This window comes from Stigmatopora argus, chromosome 21 (assembly GCF_051989625.1).
Source record: "Stigmatopora argus isolate UIUO_Sarg chromosome 21, RoL_Sarg_1.0, whole genome shotgun sequence".
NCBI lineage: Eukaryota > Metazoa > Chordata > Actinopteri > Syngnathiformes > Syngnathidae > Stigmatopora > Stigmatopora argus.
The window spans coordinates 11,074,509-11,100,137 of record NC_135407.1 but is presented as its reverse complement, the minus strand read 5'-3'; the positions used below and the strand labels follow the sequence as shown (position 1 = coordinate 11,100,137).

The 25,629-nt window shown below is 40.9% G+C and overlaps 1 protein-coding gene and 1 long non-coding RNA gene across 2 annotated transcripts; one reads left to right on the top strand and one right to left on the bottom strand.

Annotated features, from left to right (window-relative positions):
* Positions 1-3,493: 3,493 nt before the first annotated feature.
* Positions 3,494-4,707, bottom strand: LOC144067549 (uncharacterized). The gene is made up of 3 exons (XR_013297972.1): positions 3,949-4,707; positions 3,730-3,796; positions 3,494-3,628 (listed from the first exon to the last, which is right to left on the bottom strand). It is a non-coding gene; the product is annotated as an uncharacterized LOC144067549 (long non-coding RNA).
* A 13,720-nt stretch (positions 4,708-18,427) lies between these two features.
* Positions 18,428-24,148, top strand: agr2 (anterior gradient 2). Its single transcript, XM_077590383.1, has 8 exons — positions 18,428-18,489; positions 19,348-19,469; positions 19,566-19,629; positions 20,633-20,685; positions 21,224-21,300; positions 22,423-22,486; positions 23,648-23,731; positions 23,807-24,148. The coding sequence occupies exons 2-8, from the start codon at positions 19,361-19,363 to the stop codon at positions 23,854-23,856; spliced, it is 501 nt and encodes a 166-aa protein (XP_077446509.1). The 5' UTR covers positions 18,428-18,489; positions 19,348-19,360; the 3' UTR covers positions 23,857-24,148.
* The last annotated feature ends 1,481 nt before the right edge of the window (positions 24,149-25,629 follow it).

The following is a 25,629-nucleotide window of genomic DNA, read 5'->3' as shown; positions in this document are numbered from 1 at the left end:
TACCATATTTACTTGCAAATAAGCCACCTCACGTATAAACCGTACCCTTAAAATTGACTTAAAATCATTGAAATTTACAATTACGTATAAGCCGCCCCCTGATTCCCAATGTTCACCTCCATATTCATGGTTTTAATAGTGAGTACAAATGTGTTACTTTGAAGTGAAAATCAAAAGAAAAATCATCGCACGTGGTATTTCTGAGATACTATATGCATGTAAAAGCACATTATCAGGGTCAATATCATAAGGAATTTAGTAATTCATCCAGGAATGATTGATTTCTTACTGCAAAACAGAAAATAACCACCAAATAGTAAACGTTACCTTGCTGACATCTACTGGTGAAAAATAGTATAGCAAGTCTTGTGCACATATAAGCCAATACCCGATTCGGTCATCATTTTTTTGTTGCAAATATGGCGTGAACGCGAGAAAATTCGGTGGTATATAAAAATATCCTTGAGCAGTTCATATCAATTCTACTCATACCTGCACAGAAAATTGTCCATCCATCCATCCCTTTAAACCAGGGGTCTCAAACTCAATTTACCTGGGGGCCGCTAGAGGCAGAGTCTGGGTGAGACTGGGCCGCATCAGGATTTCCACAAGAAAAAGCGCTGATAAAACATTCCAATGTTATCAAATATCTTTATTTTTTTTTATCAAAAAATAATGAATTAAATAAATTAACTTAAAGATGAATAAAAAATAAATCAATCAGTAATAAAAAATAATAATAATAATAATGAGCATACAGTAGATATACACTGGCTGGCTAAGTAGAGAAAACAAATTATTTTTATTCCGTTTCAAATGTCTGTATTAACAGCTCTTTAACTTTCTGAACTTGAATGGAACATTGAACATGAAATATTCTGAACACGGCTTCTCTTGCCTACTTCTTGCTGCTAGAGACCTGGAAGCGCTTCTTCTCACATAGCTGAGTGACATTTGGCTTGAGGGAGGAAGCAGTGGAGACCCTCAGTAGAGCTTGAAGATGCTCATCAGTAAGTCTGGAACTGTACTTGGACTTATTGAAGTTCAAGGTGGAGAAGAGCTTCTCACACAAGTATGTGTTCCCAAAAAGGCACATGGTCCGCTTGAACATTCGGGAAAGTTCAGGGAAGCTGGGGGTCAACTCTCTCAAAAATTGCCCAAGCTTGTCTGCTTCTCCACTCACCTCCCTGAACTTGGCTTTGAGTGCAGAGTTGCACTGCAGGTCAATGAGCTCCATTTGAAGCTCAGGAGGGGCATCTTCCACATCAAAGGAGAAGGGGTCCGCAAAAATTTGAAATGTGGCTTTGTGTGTCTTGAAGTCTGCAAATCTGTGATCAAATTCCTCCTGTAGCTTCGAAATGGCCTCAACATACTTCTCACCACTGAATGGTGTGCCTGCATCCACAAGAGCCTTGCATGCTGGGAAATGGCAAAGGTTTGTCTGAGAGAGCTGGACTTTCCATAACACAAGTTTAGTGCAGAATGCTATCACGTTGTCATAGGCAGCACTGACAAGTTGCCCCTGGCCTTGTAGCTTCTTGTTCAGTACATTAAGCTCACGTGTGATATCAACAAGAAAAGCTAAGTCCATGAGCCATTTGGGATCACTTAGCACAGGAACAGCAACCCCGTCTATCTCCATGAAGTCTTTTACTTCTGCTCTCAACTCAAAAAATCTCTTCAACACGTTTCCCCTGCTGAGCCAACGTACCTCAGTGAAGTAGAGCACATCCCCATATTCTGACTCAATTTCCTCTAAAAAAGCACGGAACCTTCTGTGCTTTAAGCCCCAGGATCGGATTTGGTGGATGCATTTCACAACGACAGACATCACATTGTCAAACTTCATGCATCTGCTGCAAAGGGCCTGCTGATGGATAATGCAGTGCAGAGCTATGGCCTCCTCCACACCCTCCTCTTCCAGTTTTTTTTGAACAAGTGCTACCAGTCCATTCTTCCTCCCTGTCATTGATGGGGCTCCATTGGTTGTTATTCCAACAAAGCTCTTCCATGGCAAACCGGCATTCTCAATGGCATCACACAGCTGGTGAAATATTTCCTTAGCAGTGGTCTGGCCATGCATTGGAATTACTGTGAGCAACTCCTCCATCACTTCAAAATTGTCATCAACACCACGGACATATATTGCGAGCTGGGCAGTGTCTGTGATGTCTGTGGTCTCATCAAGAGCCACTGAATATGCACTGAAACATTGTGCTTTCTCACACAGTTGATCATAAATGTCACTTGACAGGTCAGAAATGCGCTCTGCCACGGTGTTGGCAGAAAGGCTGATGTGGTTGAACTGACTTTTCTTTTCTGGACAGACAATATGTGCAGCCTGTAATACGCACTTTGTGATAAATTCACCTTCTGTGAATGGCTTTCCTGATTTAGCAATCAACTCACAAACGGCGTAGCTAGCTTCGACTGCTGCATTACTGTCTTTGGTAGCCTTCTTGAAGAAATCCTGTTGCCTCAGAAGACGTGTTTTAAGACTGGCAACCTGGTTGGCTCTCTCATTTCCCTGGTATTTTTCGTACTCCTCAGCATGTCTCGTAGTATAATGACGTTTCAAATTGTAAGCCTCCACCTCAGTATCTTTTGAGTCTCCATTCTCCTCCGTCTTCTGTTTTTTGGTGTCCGCTTTCTCCTATCAAGCAAAGAGAGAAAAATATTACAAATAAAAATGGAAATTTGTGTGGCCTGAAGATTTGACACCAAACTGAAAAGTTGGTACTGGAAGTGTTTTTTTTCCTTGTCCAATGCTTCAAAACCTGGGAGAATTAAAAAGTTGAACAATTTGAAATGAATTTAAATCTGATAATTTTGACAGTAATTTGTTTTTACAATTGTCTCAATCAGGAAATTAAATATTAAATTAATTTTCTCCACAAGAGAATATTTTGAACCTTCCAAATTTTTAAGGCCAGTGTTTTTCAAATGTTTTGTTTTTCCTAAAGGCAACGTTATAACGGAAAGTTCGTCATGAGGTTGGCATTTATCATTGTTTTGTTTAAAGGGTTTGTTAAAATTGAGAAAAGGTGAATTTGTTTGACTTATAGGAAATGTAAAATGCTTTCCATGTGTAATAATTCCTTATTTTCTAAAATATAACCTCTTTCAAATTACATTAATATACATCTATTTAAAAAATAATAATACTAATGAATGAAATGTTAAAATATTAACACAAAATTGAAGAAAGTTAACACAAGTATTTTTTTAAAACTTTCCTTTGTGTTCAACACTCCATTTGACAATGATAGGCATCCAATCTAGATGAACTGGGATGGTTGGCATTATATTAATCATGTTTCAGTACCATTGACGACCCTAGACGCCCAATCCATTTTTATGGGGGGCTGGTTGGGCTGGCAGCGAATGATAGCTCTCCGCTTCAAAATAGATCGAGGTCTAGCAACGTCAATGGCAGACAAAGGTAAATATACTCTGATGGAAAACGTGTAGTTAATTCTGTGTACTTGTGGTGTTTGAATTGGTTGACGATTTTTTTTTTCCTGGGATGATGAAGGTACGGGACCAACCTCCTCTTCTTCAGCCACACGCTTCACCGGCTGTGCGTCCGTCTGATCAGCAGGGGGCGCCTCTTCCTCTGATTTCCCTGCTAGAAAAAAATGATTTTGTCAGAGTGTCATTCAAGACAACGGGAATGTCAATTAAAGGGGGGTGTAACAACAGCAAATGTATTTGAATACAATTATGCACCTTCTCCATTCTTGTGTTCATCTTCCTTCGCGGCATCTTCAACTTTGTCACTGAGATCAGCACCATTCTGAAGGGGGGGAAAATGTCTTTGCCATTTTTCACAAGCCATACAAAGAGCACACGGCCCAGGCAGACTGGCGACACCTGCACGACGAGGGGGCTTTTCGCCTCAAGACAAAAGCCCCCCCGCCCCCTTCGTAGCAGACTCCTCCAACTCACAGTGCCATTAGCAGGCGCGTCCACGTTGTCGTTCTTGTCCTCCTCCTTCTCCACTTCAACTTCTTTCTTCTCTTTCAGCTCCTAAAAATACAAATACAGTCATACCTCGTCATACGACCGCTCGTCATACGACGGAAATTTCGATCAAATAATTCGCCCGAGATACGATCAAAATTTCGTGATGCGACCAAGCCAGGTGGCCATGGCACTGTCTTTTTTGCATCTCTTTCGTGTATAACAAGATCTACGAGCACCGAATGATTTATTCAGACGAGTTCCGACCAGGAAACGCACAACGCGCATGCGCGGGAAAAAAGAGGGCTTTCTGGGTAATGAAGTATACTCGTGCACACAATGCCGATAGACAATGGCACTCTTTCTCAGAATAAAACTGCATTACCCACAATCAATACGTGGGAAGCTCAGCTATTGCATTTCCTGTTATTCTTTCTAAGGAAAGAAGGTCCCGCGATCGTTCTTTAAAGACTACTTCTCGTTGGCAAGTGGTCATGCGTTATCCTATTGTGAGGACATTTGTGTGCATCATTTTCGGAATATTTTGAAGGGAATAGTACAACAGCAAACAGCCCATCGATAGCGAACGTGAGGGTGGAGGCGTGTCAAACAACTAACCCGGCCAGAACGGAGGTAAAAAAAAAAATTAAAACAAAATTAGAATTCAGCTTTGTGTAAAGTTACATTAAACGTATGTTTGAGTGTCTGTATATATTAATCCAAGTTAATTTAAATTTGTTTTTTCCGTTTACGAGTGCGTTGTCGTGGAAAAAAACGAAGCCCCCTGCCCCTTCTGTGCGTCTCTCTTTCCCCTTGGCGAAATCCGCCCAATTTTAGTTGGATTAAACACATTTTATTACTATTAAACCACTAGTTGTGTGTTACTTTGTTAATAGATGGGGAGTTACAAGAAATAAAACATTTTTTCCAATCCAATATCCTGTTTTGGTGTTTTTTCAGAGGGTTGGAACAAATTAATTTGTTTTCAATTCATTTCAATGGGAAACGTCCGCTCGAGTTACGAAAAGCTCGTCATACGATCTCAGTCTCGGAACGGATTACGATCATATGTCGAGGTACCACTGTACGCCGTTTTCCTTTCTGGACTTCAGTAGACTCGTGCCGAGGCGACCTTCTCGGAAGACGTCGTTTTTTTAATCGAATCATTTGTCCACTAAATGGAGTTGCCTATTTGGTTGGTTCGGGCGCGCGCACGCACGAACGCACGCGCGCGAGTGAGTGAGAGAGAGACGTGCATAGGGCTTCTCGTGCTTTTCCCGCCCACAGCAAAAAAAAAAAGCACCGCCTGTTTTCTCCTCGCTTTTGTTCTCCCGGCCTCAAAAGCACCTAGTGCGACATTAAAAGCCAAAGTCTTAACGAAAAAAATGTCAAGTGAGGCTTAATTACGCCCAAGAACGATTCCTACTAGACGTGGGCGTCGATTTTTTTGTTTATTGGCCATTTTAAACGAGAAACATTTCCCCAACCACCATTTTAGAGCCAACATGGCAAACTAGGAGCAACCTCGAGTTGATATGAGCAACTTTATCAACTTCTTATGCTTAATCGGTGACTAGTGGAGGTGAATGTAAAATGAATGAAACGCACCTTGGCTGTAACCTCTGCGGTGACGGTGGTGTCAACAGCTGTGTCGGCCATGTCTATTTTGACGCTGAGTTGAGTTTATTTGATTTTAATTCCAATTTTCAGCCGTCGTCGTCGCGGATAATAATCGGGGGGAGCCGCTTGAAAAGCACTCTTCTTGGAGGGAGAAGGTCAACTCGATGCCCGATTGGACAGCAGCGTCGCATCTGACGTTTGATTGGACAAACGCGACGTCAGTTTCTTTGTGAACACCCGCCTTCCATGTCTGCTCGGCGCTGATTGGTTAGCGGTTTTAAAGCTCCGCTTGGAAATGACAGTTTTTTCTGTTGGTTTTTGTGGTTTTAATTCGAACAATGGACGCAAGTAGTTAAAGTTGTCGATGTATCTATTGTAGCAACTTTTTAATTGTAAACATATTTATTAAAGGTTGGAGAACTATTAGATTGTGAAACACGTTGCCATGCTGAGAACCCCCCTCCAAAAAGTTGGTATTTTCTGGTGTCAAATTACACTTGAGGAACCGTGTACGTAAAAGAAATGTGAATTTTCACGATGAAAATGTTCACTAGATATTTCAAGATATAATGGTTTTGTTAGTTAAGTATGTTTTTTAAAATAATTCTAAAATTCACCATTCATTTATAATACTGAAAACATTAAAACGAAAAAATGGCAGAAAAGAACGTTTTTTGTTCATGATCATTTTAAAGTCCTTTACTTAGATTTTGAATGTGTGCACTCCTTTTGGTTTCAAATTAGATTTAAGGAGGAGTTTTTCATTTACATATTATTTTTGGGGGAATGTTTAAAAAAATGAAAAAATAAAGGTGAATATTTTAACGTGAATTTGTTGAATTGCATCCATGAATTTGGGAAATATGTCATAAAAATGATGGAAGATAATATAAAGTGCCAAACAAACGGAACACTTACCAAAATGTATTTGTTAGACTCACGTTTCTTGTATGAGTCAGCCATTTTTAGACCATATAATGACTAATTAGGATACTGTACATATATTTTTTAAATCCAGTTAAAATATCTGTTTTTTGTCCATATGCTGTCAGGCAAAACCTTATAAAATAAATAGTCTACTTCCTGTTAATGACCAAGCCTTCTAACCCCACCAGTTCAAACTATCCACTTAATTTAAAATCACATAACTTAGGATTCTAAGTGAGTGATTGAGATTACCATTTACTATGAAAGTTAATATGAAAGGAATGTTCAAATTACACAAAATATTCTTACTGTTGCATCTACAGTGTGATTAATCTCCACTTATTTGTAAATTGTTGTCTTTTTTGTCCTTGCACATTAAAAACTACTTGTATAAATTTTCTCCCAAATAATAATTTTTTGGGGCCTGAGAAACAAAAATGGCTATGGGCATTTCAACCCAAATTTCAACAATGTATTCAGTTAGGTAGCTGATTCCACAGTTCGCAACCTTTAGCCTATCCGTTAATTGGCATTTGGTCAAATCAAGTAGAAATTGAATTTTCAGAGGGACTGGCAAGCCTGGACACACCATATTCTTCCTGATTGGTAAAATCCAGTGGCGGTCCGTGCATTTCCTAGTGACGCCTTCAGCAAAAACTATTTTATGGCTATAAAACCTCTACTGCAGCTACAGTTTGGTAGCTCTGGCTAGTCCACTCTATCACTAGCCAATCATAGTTGGTGAAAGCGATGACGTATCCCTACGCCTGCAAGAAGGCAGTGTGGTGTTGCTAACTCGAAATTGGTTAAAGCAACAGTCTTATCGACGCTTTTTTAATGCAGGAGAGCCTGCAGAACTGATTGTGAAGGCCTTGAGGCAGATTTCTGACGTTGACAACAAATAATGGCTGAAATGTGATTGGTTAAATGCTTCAATATGAAAACACATCTGGAAGCAGTGCAACAAGGGGGAAAAGCAATGAAAGGAAGCTAACAGACAATTTGGAATTATTTAATAAGTGTTCATGGACAAAATATAATTAACATCAGTCTGTGATTCAGATATTTCTTAGGCCAGCAGAGAAGGCCTTGAAGGCCCTGACGGCGCACCACTGGTAAAATCAGCACCAGATGATTCATGGACAGAATCTTATACATCAGTGGTCCCCAACTACCTGACCGTGGACCGGTTCTGGTCCGCGAGCCACCTGGTGCCGGTCCGTCAGAGTAATAAATATTAACGTTTTCTATCCCGCCCTTCTACTTGAAATGAAAAAAGTTATTATAATAATGATAAATAATTGCTATTATGCTTGGGACTTTTTATGTTGTTGTTTTGCCGCCGTGGACGTCGTTCATGCACCAATCCCACCCCCACACAATTTTGTCCTATGTTGTCGCCCTCCCCATTAGGCGGTCCGCGAGAAAATAGAAAGCGCTTTACCGGTTCGTGGTGAGAAAAAGGTTGGGGTACGCTGTTATACATTGTCATCCTCTTAAAATAATCGCCTTTTCCGATTCATTAGGAAACACAAAAACTGAACAATTTGTTGAATATATGATATTTACAAAATATTGGATTCAGAACAGTTCTAACAACATGAAAGAATTACTAAATGAAATTTTCGAGCATGCCGTCATGACTTAGGCAATTTTAAACCTTCTACCTAGTCAGGAATGTAGCATAAATAACAGACAAATTAAGCATAATGCTGAAGAGGCATGTGCATTTCTTCACTTCTACTTCCAGGCAATGTTCCCTCTAATTTTTTGTTTGTCTGGGCAGAAAGACAACCTCCCTGAGCACACTGAGTACAAGTGTGAGCAACATCATCAATGCTCGCTATGGGCCCGGCGGATGAGTGGTTTGAGCGTCGGCCTCACAGCTAAAAATAAAAAAATAAAAATAATTGGGATTTTATTTTGTGCGCTCCATATGATTTGCTGTGCACAGAGAAGACGAGAGTAGTGCGCAATTGCGCACGCGCGCAGCTTAGAGGGAACATTGCTTCCAGGTCTTCTTTGCTGTATTCTTCACCGATGCCTATTATTGTGACAAATTGTCAAAGAAGTGATGACACTCAACAGGGATGATGGGTTTCATTGACTGGAGGTCCTGGAACTTTCTCCCCTTGATTGGCATAGCACAGGGGTGGCCAACTCCAGTCCTCGAGAGCCACAATCCGGTCTGTTTTCCATATCTCCCTCCACCAACACACCTGAATCAAATAATCAACTCATCAGCAAGCTGTCCAGAAGCTTGATACCAATCCCGATGATTTGATTCAGGTGTGTTGGTGGAGGGAGATATGGAAAACAGAGCGGATAACGGCTCTCGAGGACCGGACTTGGCCACCCCTGGCATAGCACATGGAAACCGTCTTATCCATGACATTGCCCCATTTGGCACCTGTACCCTTTGTGGCAGTTCTTCCCACACAAAGACTTCCAGGAAAGACAGTTTCAAGATCCCCGTTCTCAAGCTCCCGTTCAAAAGCGTGCTGCCCCCCGCTCTCGAGCGCCCGTCCCACTAGATGGGGGCAACTTGGATGGCGACCCTTCCTGCTTCCAGGGCGAGGCGGTCTGTGACCCAGCCACTTCCCTGTGGACCGGACCACCGTCGATCCAGCCAGCTCGCCGCCACCCCGTGGGCCGGACCGGACGACTGCCTGGCTGGCCAGACCAGCTCCGACGTCCGCCAAACTATGCTTCAGGACCCCTCCACGCCCTCCCCACCTGGTGTTTGGCATTTCTTGTTTTGTTTTGTTGCTGTGGAATGTCTGAAATCAGTCCCCTCGGTGGGGGGTTATGTTAGGGATTAGTTTTGTCATGTTTTTTCCCACTGTGTGACCTGTCCCTGTGATTGCCCATTGAGTTCACCTGTCGTTTCCCCGCCCCGGGTGTATCTGCGGCTTGGTGCCTCTCGTGTGACCCAGGTGTTTCTGATTGTCTCGTCAACCCATGTCTGTCAATTTACTATACGTATTCACTTGCATATAAGCCACCCCCGTACAAGCCGCACCCTTAAAATCACCTTAAAACCGTTGAATTTTAAGTTTTGGCACTCATGGTGAATCTTAATGGCGGCGCACACGGATGCAGCGGCTTTTGGCTCTCCAGTTTGGTGTATTCTTTTCTCAATCCTATCGTTACTTACCAACATCTGCGAGGCAAACTTTTCCTACAGTCGCCACGACTTAATTGCTATCGGAAGGAGATGCGATATATCCGATGCCACAACGAACTACCAACGAACCTACGATATCCCCGAGGGCATCTCGAGACCTCCGGGATCTCCGTGGATAGTCAACCCACTCAAAGCACGTCGAAGGAGGCGAAGGCGGCGGAGAGAAAGGAGGCAAAAGCGCGGTTGTCGGGCGGGCCTTGCTGCTAAGCTAAGTCAACAACCACACCGAGCACCGCTCCCGAGTATCTTTTTGACCAACGCCAGATCCATCACCCACAAAATGGACGAGTTGGAACTTCGAATTGCCACCAACAGCTTTGTTAAGAACTGTAACATTATCCTCATCACGGAAACGTGGCTACACCAGCAAATCCCGGACGCTGCGGTTTCGCTAGCTAGCCGAACGCTTTTTCGGAACGATCGTTCAAAGGAACTAACAGGCAAAAGCAGAGGAGGAGGACTTTGCTTGTTCATACATAATGAATGGTGTGGTGACAGTAGGATCATTGACACTCACTGTTCCCCGGACTTAGAGCTATTGGCAGTACGATGTAGGCCCTACTATCTACCGAGAGAGCTAACTGTCGTCATAGTAACGGCGGTCTATATTCCTCCTGATGCTAACGTCAACACGGCATTAAACCTCCTGCTAATGGCTGTAAACAAACAACAGCTTGACCATCCCGATGGAGTCTGTATTGTTGCTGGTAACTTCAACAGAGCATGTTTAAAGACTGTTCTACCTAAGTTTATCCAATACGTAAAATGTCACACGAGGGGAGACAAAACTCTTGACCATGTTTATTCTAACATTAAACATGCTTACAAAGCCTCTTCCCTCCCTCACCTAGCTGGATCAGATCACCTCTGTCTAGCCCTCACCCCAGCATACACTCCATTCCGGAGGCTAACAAGGCCACAAATAAAGACAATAAAAACTTGGCCCGAGGATGCCCTTTCTCAGCTGCAGGACTGTTTTTTCCGCACCAAGTGGGAACTCTTTGAACACGACAACCTCCAGGACTATACGGACGCTGTACTCTCCTATATCAAAAACTGCATGGACAATGTCACTAGGAATAAACAAATACGGGTTTTTCCAAATCAAAAACCCTGGATGACCAAGGAGACACAGGCACTCATCAAATGCCGTAACACCGCTTTCAGATCAGGGGACAAGATGAAATATAGAGCTGCCAGAGCTGATCTGAAAAGAGGCATTAAAAAGGCCAAGGCAGAATATACTAAGAAAATTGAGGAGCACTTCACAGACAATAACCCAAAGAAGATGTGGCAGGGAATACGACATATTACCAACTACAATAACAATAATATGTCTGTTAACGCAGATGCCTCACTAGCGGAGGAACTGAACCGTTTCTTTGCCCGCTTTGAGACTGACAAATCAGACCCAGTCTCAACACCCCCGCCACTATCCTGCAGCAATACACTGAAGCTCCAGGAAGAGGAAGTGAGACTGGAAATGCGGTCTGTGAATACCAGGAAGGCTGCTGGACCTGATGGAGTACCTGGGAAGGTGCTCAAAGCCTGTGCTGAGCAGCTGGCTGGAGTCTTCACAAAAATCTTCAATTGTTCCCTGCAACAATCCATCATTCCATCCTGCCTGAAATCTGCCACCATTATTCCTGTCCCCAAAAAGCCAACTATCGACAGCATGAATGATTATAGGCCTGTTGCTCTCACACCTGTGATCATGAAGTGCTTTGAAAAGTTGATAGCCCGCCATATCAGGAATACAATCTCTCCCTCAGTTGACCCTCACCAGTTTGCTTATAGAGCTAACAGGTCCACTGAGGATGCTATCACCATTGCTCTACATACAGCATTGAGCCACCTGGAACACCATGGGAATTACGTGAGGATGCTTTTCATTGACTATAGCTCAGCCTTCAACACCATGAAATTCTGACTAACAAACTCTCCCACCTCGGACTATCCTCCTCCATCTGCTGTTGGATAAAGAACTTCCTAACCAACCGACCACAAACTGTTAGACTTGGTTCCCACCTTTCTTCCTCCATTACACTGAGCACTGGCTCCCCTCAAGGCTGTGTACTGAGTCCTCTTCTGTACTCCCTGTACACTTATGACTGTACACCAACCCACCAGTCCAACTACATCATCAAATTTGCTGATGACACCACTGTGGTCGGACTCATCTCAGAAGGGGATGAGGCGGCCTATAGAGACGAGGTCAACAAACTGTCTTCGTGGTGCTTGATGAACAACCTCACACTGAACAACACAAAAACTAAAGAAATAATCCTGGACTTCCGCAAACAGAGCACAGATCTGGCCCCACTCCTCATAAATGGAGTTCGTGTAGACAGGGTCCAGTCCTTTAAATTCCTGGGGGTCCACGTCACGGACAAGCTCTCCTGGTCCACAAACACCACGGCAGTAGTGAAGAAGGCCCAGAAACGACTCCATTTCCTGAGGGTACTCAGGAGGAACAACTTGGACACTAAGCTTCTGGTAACCTTCTATAAAGTCACTGTGGAGAGCATCCTGGCATACGGCATCACAGTGTGGTACACTGGAAGCACGGCAGCAGACAAAAAGGCCATGCAGAGAGTGATCAACACTGCCCAGAGGATCGTCGGCTGCTCTCTGCGCTCACTGGAAGATATTGCCAGCCCTCGTTACCTCAGCAGAGCTCGGAACATTGCTGGGGACCCGGACCACCCTGTTCACGACCTGTTCCAGCTGCTTCCCTCTGGCAGGCGCTACCGGTCTCACAAGGCACGGACAAAGAGGCTTAAGGACAGCTTCTTTCCCACAGCCATCAGGACTCTAAACTGCAGTAGCACGACACACAATCCCCTCTGTGTAACAACTTCGGGGTGAGGAAAGATGAAGGACGTTGGGCGGCGATCTGCCTCCTGCTGGCTGACTAGGTAAGTAAGGAAGACAGTGGGAGGTAAGTGATCCATTTTATTCTTTGTTGGCATCGGTGAGGCAAACCTTCGCAGTCGCCGGGAGCTGGTTGCGCTCGGGAGGTGATGCGATGTATCCATCATGGCAGAATGCCAGCAAGTCTGATCTATCACTTGGTTGGGCTCTTGCCTGAGAAAAGTGCACTTCGTGGAGAAGCACCTTCAATTTCGTCATACGCAGCTGGGTATGATGACAATTAGGCTTTTGTCTAGTCAATGATGATGACAAGCCTAAGTCTGATTTTATTTTTTATTTATTTATTTCTCGCGTATAAGCCGCCCCCTGATTCACAATTTTCCCAACCATATTTATGGTTTTAATAGGGAGTACAAATGTGTTACTTTGAAGGGAAAATCTTAAGAAAAATCATTGCACATGGTATTTCTGAAATACTGTATGAATCGAAAGCACATTAATATGGTCAATATCATAAGGAATTAATTCATCCAGTAATGGTTGTTTTCTTACTGCAAAACAGAAAATAACCAACAAATAGTACATGTTACTTTGCCGACATCTACTGGTTAAAAAGAGTGTATCAAGTCTTGTGCACATATAGGCCGTACCCTTGATTCAGTCATCATTTGTTTTAGTTACAAATACGGCTTATATGCGAGAAAATACGGTAAACCCTGTGTGTTTGTCAGTCCCTGTTCGATCATGTGTGCTTGTCAGTCCATGTCAGAACGTCTGCGTTTGTCATGCTCATGTCCATGTCCTGTGATCCTCATTTCCCCACGTTCTCGCCGTCAGGTTTGATTTGAAAGTCTTTATTTTTTGAGAATCTTACCACATTTCATTAAAGTTTTGTTAGTGCACTCTATTCCCTGCTTTCCCTTGCCTGCTTCCCTGCAAATTGTGTCCACCTACCCCAGGGGTCGGGAACCTTTTTTTGACAGAGAGAGCCATAAACAATTCATACTTTCAAATATTATTCCTTGAGAGCCATACACAGAATTTAAAAGTATAAATACATTTTTTAAATTCATTTCACCACTTTTAAAGTAGAAAAAGTCTCCTATTGGTGTGTTTGGGAATCAACTCTCACTGACGTTTCCATATTTTTAGCTCACAGGTTAGCAGAGAGCCATATGCACCCATCAAAAGAGCCACATATGGCTCATGAGCCATAGGTTCCCTACCCAAGGTCTAGACCAGGGGTCGGGAACCTTTTTGAAAGAGAGAGCCATAAACAATTCCTATTTTCAAATGTTATTCCTTCAGAGCCATACTCACAATTTAAAAGTCAAAATACATGAAAATGTGCACATTTTTTAGTCATTTTACCACTTTTAAAGTACAAAAACTCTCCAAATTCTTTTGACAACAATATGCTGTTGCTAATCAATGAATATCAATGAGTTCAATGAGTATCAATGAGAGAATAGATGCAGAAGACTAATGAAAAAAAATCAATGCCACAGTGCGGACGTGACGTTCTTATTAGTGTGTTCGGGACTCGGCTCTCTCACCACCAGTTCCCATATTTTAGCTCAGAGCCATATGCACCCATCAAAAGAGCCAGATGTGGCTCCCGAGCCATAGGTTCCATACCCCTGACCTACCCTCACTGATCCATGAAACAGATTTCAGTTAAGTTTTGTATACACAGGTTGTTGCATCCTATTCAAGGACGCCAGCCTACAGACCATGTGTGTTTTGCATGTGTGAATGGTAGTCAGATCCGTGTTTTTAAGGCAGGGTTAAGTGCAGGTGGTGAATGTGAAGGGCCAATAGGAGTGGCCTTTAACCCTGGCTTCCAGTTCAAATATTGACCTTGTTGCTGTGCCAACACAGCCTGTATTTATGGAAAGAACTAAAAGAATGACTCAGTGCTGATCATCTTCTAAGTGATAAAGAATAATGTTACATATAATCTTTTTTTCCATTCATTTTCTGAACCGCTGTATCCTCACTAGGGTTGCGGGGGGTGCCAGAGCCTATCCCAGCTGTCTTCGGGGAAATGGAGGCCAGCCAATCGCAGGCCACAAAGAGACAAACAACAATTCACGCTCACACTCATACTGAGGGGCAATTTAGAGTGTCCAATCAGCCTACCATGCATGTATTTTGAATATGGCAGGAAACCGGTGTCCCCGGAGAAAACCCACGCATGAGAACGCGGGAGAACTTGCAAACTCCACACAGGTGGACCGACCTGGATTTGAATCCAGGACCCCCACTGTGAGGCCAACGCGCTAACCACTCAAGCCGCCGGGCCGCCCGAATACATATAATCTGAAAAATGTATTTATGGGTTTCCAAATATTAGTGTTGCTCTCTGTAAAGGCAACGACAAACGGTATAATTAACCTTATAGAAAATTGAAAGTAAATAGCTAACAAGATTTACACAGTATTTCTAGAGCATCAAAAGTAAATCTTTATATTTTGTGTGCATGCAGAGGGCATAAAACTGAATAAGGAAAGTCTTTGAGAGGAAAATCTAATTTACTGTGTAAGAAAGAATGTCTTTTTCAGCCAGTCATAGTTTTACAATCAGTTATTTGGTAAAATTGTTTTAGGTAAATTAACAAAGAGAAACAGCAGATAAGGACAAATATAAGCAAAAATAGACATGTAATTATTTTCTGAGTTTTTTTCTGTTTTCAATTATAATTATGTGGACAGTGTGGACAGTTACGCACTTTTTTTTTCCCAAAGATTTTTTTTTAGATAACGTTCACTCTCTACACCACTAATCAAATATTAAATGTATACTGTGGGAAAGATGACTTAAGACGCAGGGGTGGCCCAAGTTGTTTGCAGTGCTAATACTTGATAATGTGTCATTCTTAGATGTTTAGAGAAGAACAGGAGGATATCCTGTCTGTTTGTCTTTAGGAACTAGTGTGTGCCTGCATTGTGGAGAGTGAGTGGGTTCCCGGATGCTGCTGTAGAAAGGTTTATTCACTCAGTGAGAGCCATATCGATGTCAAGGGGTCCAATGAGAGGAGGCTGAACAAAGCTGCTATTGATACGAGTCAGGCTGCACAAGTCTAGACCTTGGGTAGGGAACCTATGGCTCAGGAGCCACATGTGGCTCTTTTCATGGGTGCGTATGGCTCTCCGTTAACATGTGAGCAAAAATATGGAAACCGCTGAGTGCCGAACGCACCAATAGGAGCGTCACGACGGCCCTGTGGCGTTGACGGAACCTTTAGCGCCGCTTTAATCATCATATTTTTTATTGTGTGGGTTTTTTGGGGTCCTTTCAACACTTAAAGTACAAAAAGTCTCAGAATTATTTTAACTACATAATTACACTGTTGCTAGGGGGAGAATCAACGAGAGTGTGCGTTCACAAGGGAGTCTAAAAGAAGAAAAAAAATATTATAGCGGCGGTAGAGGAACATTTTAGGTTGCAGGTTAACGGTGAGCCATATGCACCCAACAAATGAGCCACATATGGCCTGCGAGCCTGCATTAGAATCTTCTGCATGCATACTCTTATTGATCCTGATTGATTAGCAACAGCGTAACAATGTTTACAAAATAATTCAGAGACTTTTTGTACTTTAAAATTTCACATGCTTTGACTTTTAAATTCCGAATATGGCTCTCAAGGAATAACATTTCAAAATATGAATTCTTTACAGCTCTCTCTCTCAAAAAGGTTCCCGACCCCTGGTCTCGACCTTGGGTAGGGAACCTATGGCTCAGGAGCCATATGTGGCTCTTTTGATGGGTGCATATGGCTCTCTGCTAACCTGTGAGCTAAAAATATGGGAACGTCAGTGAGAGTTGATTCCCAAACACACCAATAGGAGACTTTTTCTACTTTAAAAGTGGTGAAATGAATTTAAAAAAAATGTATTTATACTTTTAAATTCTGTGTATGGCTCTCAAGGAATAATATTTGAAAGTATGAATTGTTTATGGCTCTCTCTGTCAAAAAGGTTCCCGACACCTGGTCTAGACTGAATAAAATGAAACTGAAGTGTAAGAAAAAAATAATGTACCATGCAGAACATGGACAAAATTAACAGACCTTAATTCTACGATTTTATACTACTACAGTGTTACCTCAACTTACGAATGCATCTACAACATACAAAATATTCAGGTTACAAAAAGCTTTGTTGGAAAACCTTTTGTCCCAACCTACGCAATAGAAGTTGCAAAAACATCAACGACATCAAACATACCCAAAACGTAAATACAGTTAGTGTATTCAGTATTTTATTTTTAAATTGTTGTGATAGAACCTCTTGACTATCTCCCAACACTCCGCTGGCCTCCGATTGGCTAAGGGAAGCTACATTTCCATTATATCGGAACCGAGGTTAGCGTGCTTTTGGCGGTCCTGACATGGAAGCAATACATTTCTGACCTTTTTTTCCTTTTATTTGCATACATACATAGATTTGCATAAATCATTCAAAATGGTTATAGTTCTACAATGTTTTAAAGGGCTTTGAGCAGTGGTTCTTAACCTTGTTGGAGCCACCGAACCCCACTAGTTTCATATATGCATTCACCGAACCCTACTAGACCGTAAAATAAAATGTGATTTTTTTTCAAATTCAAGATATATAGGAATTCCTTGCACCAGTGATTGGCCAGCAATGTCACGTGATCATCTGCAGCCGGTCATGGTCAAGCGGGGCATTTTATGGTGAATAGACATGATAAGTCAATGTGTCTTGTCCACGGCAGAGGCTCCACCAAACCCCTGAGACTGACTCACTGAACCCAAAAGTCATAGAATGTAACATTCTGAGAGGAAAAATTGTATTATTATTATTATGATGATGATGATTCTCCCCGGGCCTGCGTGGGTTTCCTCTGGGTACTCCGGTTTCCTCCCACAGTCCAAAAACATGCATGATAGGCTGATTGGACACTCTAAATTGCCCCTAGGTATTGGTGTGAGTGGGCATGGTTGTCCGTCTGCTATGTTAAAGATGTCTCCCTGTTTGATTAAAGTGTATTAATAATAAATCTATCAACCAGAGTGCAACATGAAAACTCCACACAGGTGGAACGACCTGGACTTGAACCCAGGACCCCAGAGCGGTGAGACCGACGCGCTAACCACTTGCCCTACAGGGCCGCCCGGGAAATAAAATATTTTTTAAATGATATCTTAAAGTGGAAAACAGAAAATATTTGTATATTTTTACTTTTCGATTTTACAAAATGCTTTTGAACTAAAAACACAAAAGGAAAAAAAATGGTTTAAAAAATTGCAATGATTGATTTAAAATGTGTATCTATAATCTTCATTTACTTTCTCGGGCTGCACAATATAATGCGGTGGGCCAAATTTGGCCCCTAGACCGCCACTTTGACACCTGTGAGCTAGCCAATCACATTGCGCCCAGTCATCATTCCTTGATGGTCCTACCTCCAAATGCTCATTAGAATATAGAATAATTTGAACTGAACACTAACGTAAAGATAGAATAATTAAAACTGAATACTGAAATAAAAATTATATTCATATTTAATTTATCAACATGCACTTGTATTGTATACAATACATTCATGAAGCAGTGTATACTTTAAAAACATGTGTGGCCCCTGGTAGTACATACAGTATATGATTGCTGATATTTTTATTTTGCTTAAAAAACTATAATGATTTTCTGCATCTGAGTCCTGATTGCTAGGATTAATTATAATAGAACATCAGCCATATTTAAAATTAATGTTAGTTGCATTCTAAGTTTTACAAGGACAGTGCCTGTAGCATTCAGGTAAAGAGGTGAGAGGAGGTGGGTAGAGGGCGGGACTGTAGCGAGACATGCTTAAATATACAGCAGGTGAGGTTGAAAGGTAGATCCTGGAACGGTGATCCTCTGCCATTCTCACCTGACCACCCAAGTACAGGTAAGAGAAATCGGGTCCTCGGCGCGTTGAGACACCCAAATGTTCTGTGAACAATAAGAGAAAAGCTAAATGCTCCAATTTATTTGGAAAATTGAGATTTATCAGGCCATGCGCATTCATTCTACAACTTTTTTTCCTTGTTGAAGCACTTGGCTCAGTTTAAATTTTTTAAGAAAATAAAGTGATTGCACAGCAATAATGGTATTTCATTTCGAAATTGGATTGGATAACTTTATTCATCCCGTATTCGGGAAATTTCGTTGTCACAGTAGCAAGGGGTGAGGATGCAGAAATAGGAAAGGCATTTTAGACATCAATAGATAGGTAATAAGTGGGTTAATAAATAAATACATGAATAAATATACAAATAAATAAGCGTGTTGCTGAAATATATAGGAAAAAAAATGCCACTAGTTACTTTTTTTAAAATGATCATGTTAATTTTAATATTTACTTTTCATTAGATTAGATTTTTTTTTAATTTACAGTCACAGTTGGGGTTTTGATTCTGTCTTTTAGGCCTTTTTTTCCTTTTCCCTGTCATTTCTTGTCCTTTTCTTTTGATTAGCACATACATTCCATCTATATTCTTACTTTTACTCTTCACCGAGCGGCACGTAACTTCTCCTGGTGTTTTGTTTATCTTATTGTGGTTTTCAGTCTTTCTTCATTAGTCTTTTGGAGCTTACAAAAGGATATGATTCAACAAGTTATTGGTCACTCGAAGACCGGAGTTTGTCAAACCTGGAATAAACTGTCAGAGTAGCCTTGTGAGGCAAGAATATTTTGTGGTGTTATATCTTTATATCTTATCCTGTAATGTGTATGTATTTCATTGAATATTTGTTTTTCTTCAAGTAAACCTGCCAAGATGATTAAAACATCACTGTCACTCCTTTTGGTGCTTGTGGCTATGTCTTTTACATTTGGCAAATACACCCCAAAGACTGGCAAAAGGAATCCTCAGACTTTGTCCAGAGGTTAGTTGGAAGGTTCAACAACTAATAATAATAGTGATGTTAACTTATTACTATTATTTTATTGTATACTATGATATTGTGATCCTTTTCCTGCAGGATGGGGTGATCAGCTGATCTGGGCTCAGACCTATGAGGAAGCACTCTACTGGGCGAGGTCAAGGTATGATATGGATTGTAAAATACAGACGCTCCTCTACTTACGAACAAGTTAGATTCCGAGCGATTGTTCATAAGTTGAATTTGTTCGTAAGTTGCTCAGTGCTATATTTTGTATTATAATGTATGTTTAAGGCCTATATAATTATATTGAAGCCTATATAAGTATATTGAACGTTTATATAAGTGCATTTGTATGTTTAAGGCTTGTATAGGTAACACGCATTGGTTTGTACTGAAAAAAACATTTAATAAAATGGAGAATACATACAGTACTGTATACATACATTAGAGAGAGAGAGAGAGAGAGACAGAGAGAGGGAGAGAGATTTACTAGAAACGGTCCGAAAGAAGCTATCTAATGACGATTGGAGTTGTCTTTTTTTCAGCATAAATGATGCGGTAGCACTGTATGGCATCATTCAATTGCTTTGCAAACTTTGTGCAACGTTCAATATTTGGGTCCTGCTGCTCGATCTTTCTGTTTATAAATGGCACTGACGGTCGAACGATTCAAGTTGTATTCCCGTGCAACGCTCACCACTTTCTCACGCGCATCAAGCTTCGTTATTATTGCTACTCATTTCAAATGAAATGGCTTGCCTCTTCCTTGCACCTCCCTCAATAGAAGCCTTTCGCTTTTCACCAACCATATTGAATAATGGATGCACGAGATATTTAATGATAAAAATGAAAAAGGTTCTTTGCGCACTGGAGATACGTTCACGCACTTCCGCACCGCAACGAACTGGGCAGAGGAAGGTGGATGCTGGGTGAGCTGAGCTCTCACAGCGCCAGGCGTTGGTATTAGCGGCGGAAAGAAGCACTACTCGGAAAAAGGCGCGCAATACAAAATCGAACTTACGAACATTTTTCCACATAAACGCAATTTGCAGACATGTTCGTATGTACCGTTGTTCGTAACTCGAATGTTCGTAAGTAGGGGAGCGTCTGTGACCATTCTAGCCTTTTGTTCTATCACGACAATATAAATATTTGCATTTAAGGAACAAGCCTTTGATGGTTCTCTTCCACCTTGAGGACTGTCCTCATTCACAGGGTAAGATTTTGGAAATGTATAGCATTCTGATGAACTACCGTATTTTTCGGATTATAAGTCGCAGTTTTTTTTCCTAGTTTGGCTGGGGTGCGATTTATACTCTAGTGCGATTTATGTGCGAAATTATCTACCTGCCGAGTTGGGGGACTTGTTTAAAAGTGACACCGAGGATGAAGATTTCATTGGATTTAGTGATTTGGAGTGAAACTGATAGTTTGTAAACTTGTTAGCATGTTCTTTATGCTAGACTTATCTGAATAACTCTTAATATGTTACATCGTTACTGACATTACCAGGCATGTCAGTCATGTAATTTTAGTATACCGTATACTTATTAAGCCTGTTCTCTATTTAATTTTAATTTTAAAATGCCTTTCAAGATGGTGTTTTTGGTGTTGGATTTTATCAAATAAATTTCCCCCTAAAATGCGACGTATATGTTTTTTTTCCTTCTTAATTATGCATTTTTGGCTGGTGCGACTTATAGTCCAGAAAATATGGTAGTTGTCCAACTGTTTACACTTTTTGTTTCTTACAGCCCTTAAGAAAGTGTTTGCAGAGAACAATGAGATACAAAAAATCCTTGATGAAGACTTCATTGCACTGAACCTGATGGTACATTTTTAGTATTATATCCTATTTTTGAAAAATCTGAAATGCATTTAATGATTTCTTACAAAGATTTTCATTTAAATCAGCAGTCCCCAACCTTTTTCTTACTATTTTCTCGGGGACCGGCGTATGGGGAGGGTGACAACTTAAGACAAAGGCTTGGCAGGGGGGTGACAAGGGTCCACTTATGACGTCCACGACGGCAAAAAAACAAGTCCCAAGCATAATAGGAATTATTATTATTATTTATTATCATTATGACACATTTTCTCATTTCAAGTCTTCCGGGCCGCCCAAGCCCTCCTACGAGTGGTTAGTGTGTCAGCCTCACAGATCTGGGGTCCTGGGTTCGATACCTCACTGTGTGGAGTTTGCATGTTCTCCCCGGACTTGCGTGTGTTTTCTCTGGGTTCTCTGGTTTTCTCCCACATCCCCAAAACATGCAGGGTAGGCTGGTTGAGCACACTAAATTGCACCTAGGCATGAGTGGGAGTGTGAATGGTTGTCCGTCTCTTTGTGCCATGCGATTGGCAAGCCAGGCCAGAGGATTCACAGGATGTCCCCCCGCCTGGTGCCCGTATTTCGCTGCACCCCCCGGGACACTTGTGAGGATAATCGATTCAAAAAATGAATGGATATATTAATGGATGGGGTGAATTCTGTTATGTCTTTGGCAAGGGAACAAGGAATTAGGACCCAATCGCACGGAAGCAGGCGAGGACGAGGGAGGTGGTGCTCGAACCAAAACTTTAATAACTTAAGCAGGATCTTAGAAAATAACAAAGTCTTAGAAATCAAATCACATAACCAAAGCTGACAAGGGGGGAGACACGGGAAAGCGAGGAACGAGGCACATGGAACATGGATCGAGGTAACGTGGAAACATGGCATGGACAAACAAAAGCAGACGATCCGGCACATGATATAACAATAAGTGGGGTTTAAATAGACTGACATGGGTTGACGAGACAATTAGGGGTGGGGGGGGGGGAACGACAGCTGAACACAATGGGCAATCACTCAGACAGGACACGAGGGCGGAAAAAAAGCATAAAACCAAGCAACCCTAACAAGTTCTCGTTGAAGTTTGGTGACAAAGAACTGTCTTTTTCCCTTTTTCCGCAGTATGAAACCACAGACAAACATCTCTCTCCAGATGGACAGTATGTTCCCAGAGTCATTTTTGTTGGTAAGAATTTGCATTTTAATCATGTTATACAGAGAGAATGTTTTGCATGCTTTGATACTGTGATATTAAGACTTCCAAATTATTAGTAGGTAATTTAAGCATATGTGAATTTTAGCTTTATAAAATACACCCTAGGTTTATCATAACTATGCAGCTTCCCCAATGTTGAGTACAATATAACGCCAATATTAAAGATGTACTTGGGAAAATGTTTGGTCAGTGTTGATCAAAATGGAGCATACCGTATTTTCTGGACTATAAATCGCACCTTAGTATAAACCGCACCAGCCAAAAATGCATAATTAAGAAGGAAAAAACATATATAAGTCGCACTGGAGTATAAGTCGCATTTTTGGGGGAATTTTTTTAAATACAATCCAACACCAAAAGCATACATGTCATTTTGAAAGGCAATTTAAAATTAAAATAAAATAGAGAACAGGCTGAATAAGTGTACGGTATACTAACATTACATGACTGACATGCCTGGTAATGTCAGTAACGATGTAACATATTAAGAGTTATTCAGATAACTAGCATAAAGAACATGCTAACAAGATTACCAAGCTATCAGTTTCACTGCAAATCACTAAATCAAATGAAATCGTCATCCTCAGTGTCACTTTTAAACAAGTCCCCCAACTCGGCAGGTAGATAATTTCGCACATAAATCGCACCAGAGTATAAGTAACACCCTCAGCCAAACTATGAAAAAAACTGCGATTTATAATCCGAAAAATACGGTAGTTCATCAGAATGCCGCGTTTAGCTTTTTTTGTTCAGCCCTTCTCAGTTGTTTTTAAAAATTACCGGCAATGTTAAAATTATCAACACAGGCCCAGAGCACCCTCTTGCGGTTTAGTGTGAAAATAACATGTGAAATGATATAATAATTTGTTAATAATTTCACACACAAGTCGCACCAGAGTATAAATCGCATCCCCGGCCAAACTATGAAAAGAACTGTGATTTATAATTCGAAAAATACGATAATTGTCGTGAAGCAGAATATTTGATCAGGAAAAGACAACTCCTCTAGTATCTTGCTAAAGAGCTGTTGTCACTATTGCACTTAGAACTCCATTCACAACGTGAATATTTTAGTTAATTAAAGAAATGTGGAAAACGTCAACTTACAATGTATCTCTCTCACTCTTTTAGACCCCTCAATGACAGTGAGGGCTGATGTCACTGGTCGCTATGCAAACCGCATGTATGCCTACGAGCCAAATGATATCAAACTCTGTAAGATGACGCCTTGCGACTACACTCTCAGATTTACTTGAGGAATTTTGAAAGTAATGAATTCTCTCCTTTTAGTGATCAGCAACATGCAGAAGGCCAAGAAACTCCTAAAGTCTGAGCTTTAAATGTGAAGACAAGACACGTGGCCTCAACATGCTATCAGTGCCTGTGAAAACTCTTTTACCACACCATCACTTAAATCCTATTCTTATTATTGTGCAAAATTAGATAAATGAAGAATTCTGTGAATTTTTAAAAAATGTATATGGTTCTTTACTAGTGCATTCAATTTGACTTGATTTGACTAAAGGTTATTAATTACAAATATTTCTTTGTTCACACGTCCATTGCCAACGGTGTGGCAGTTTTGAAAAATGTTTGGTGTAAGGTATACAATAAAATTGTCTATTCACCTTTTGCCATATACAAAAAAATGTGATAGGTTCAGGTGAGTATTTAGTTTAAAATCTAACAAAACATCCTTGGGTAGAAGTTAAACAGAAAACTTTATAGCAACCCAAAAACAAAACCATACGTTATTTAAAATGAGGTTAATAAAAGCTAATATATTTCATCTTTCTCACGCTGAGTAAATCGAAAGAAAAATTGACGAAACAAAACTATGCTGATGTGTCAGAAGGCATTTAGGCTTCCGACCACTTTTCAATGGTTGTTTATAATGGTAGAGGCAATCTAGTCACATTTCTGGGGTTTATAGTAGACCAAATGAGATGAAAGTAACATAGCAACCACAAATAGTTTAGAAAAATGCAAAATTTGTCTCATGCTCCCTAAAATGTCCTCATTTCACTGAAAATATTTTCTTTATTAAATATAACCTTTCATTGAGTATATTTCCCACATGCACATGTAACCATAACATTTTTAGTATAGAAGGAACCAGTGAATCACATAGGTTGGACTTGCCATCAGTTTTCTAAAGGAATGGGTAGAACAAATGTACTGAATATCCTACTAATTTTCACATTTTCCAACATAAAGCCTGATTTAATACCTCAATCTACATTGATAGGTCTATTATTAATACACTTTAATCAAAACAGGGAGGCATCATTAACATACTCTGGCTACAACTTGCAAGGAAAATCACTCCCGACTCGCCTTCGTCCAAGATGATTCTAAAGAAACGGCATCTTCCTCTGTCAATTTAGTCAGCGGATAATCAAAACATTTAAGGTAATCTGATTCAAACAATTGCATAAGCTAACCGAATAACACCATTAAGGTCAAAAAACAACTGCCACAACAATCTCATATTAGATCGGAACCAAAAACACCTGCGTAAGAATTTGCACAAGTAAGCATACAAAGTGACCCGAGCGGATCGGAAACCAAAACAACTGCGTAAGAATTTGCACAAATAAGCATAATAATTTCTTTATAAGGTAAACAGAGCGACCATATTTTTAAACAATAATGCGAGTATTTTCGGAAGTTGATTCGATTATCGCCATCTGCCGGAATCCAAGTCAAAGCAATTTAAGAGTCCCTCATAGATCTTCATTGCCAACTCAGATCAACAGTCTCGGCCTGGAACATGGTGTCCTGTTCGGTCAATAGTCCTGAAAACAATTAACTGGCCTCGAAAGCAGCTGTGGGGGGAAAGTGTCCTCGAGCTTACTCGGTCCCAACATAAAGTATAGCACAAATTAAATTATAACTTCATTACCTATTAAATGCTTAATGAACATATAGTAACATCCCAAAATTAACCCAACATACATCTACCCCCTTAATTTTGCATATAAACAGAATAAGACTGTTGTTTTGTATGTATGACCATTTCAAGACCAATATTTTTAGTATTTTTGTTTTTCCAGATGTTTTGTCCTCTTGGTCAGTAGTAACAGCTAGCTTCTATTGGATTGGATTGGATA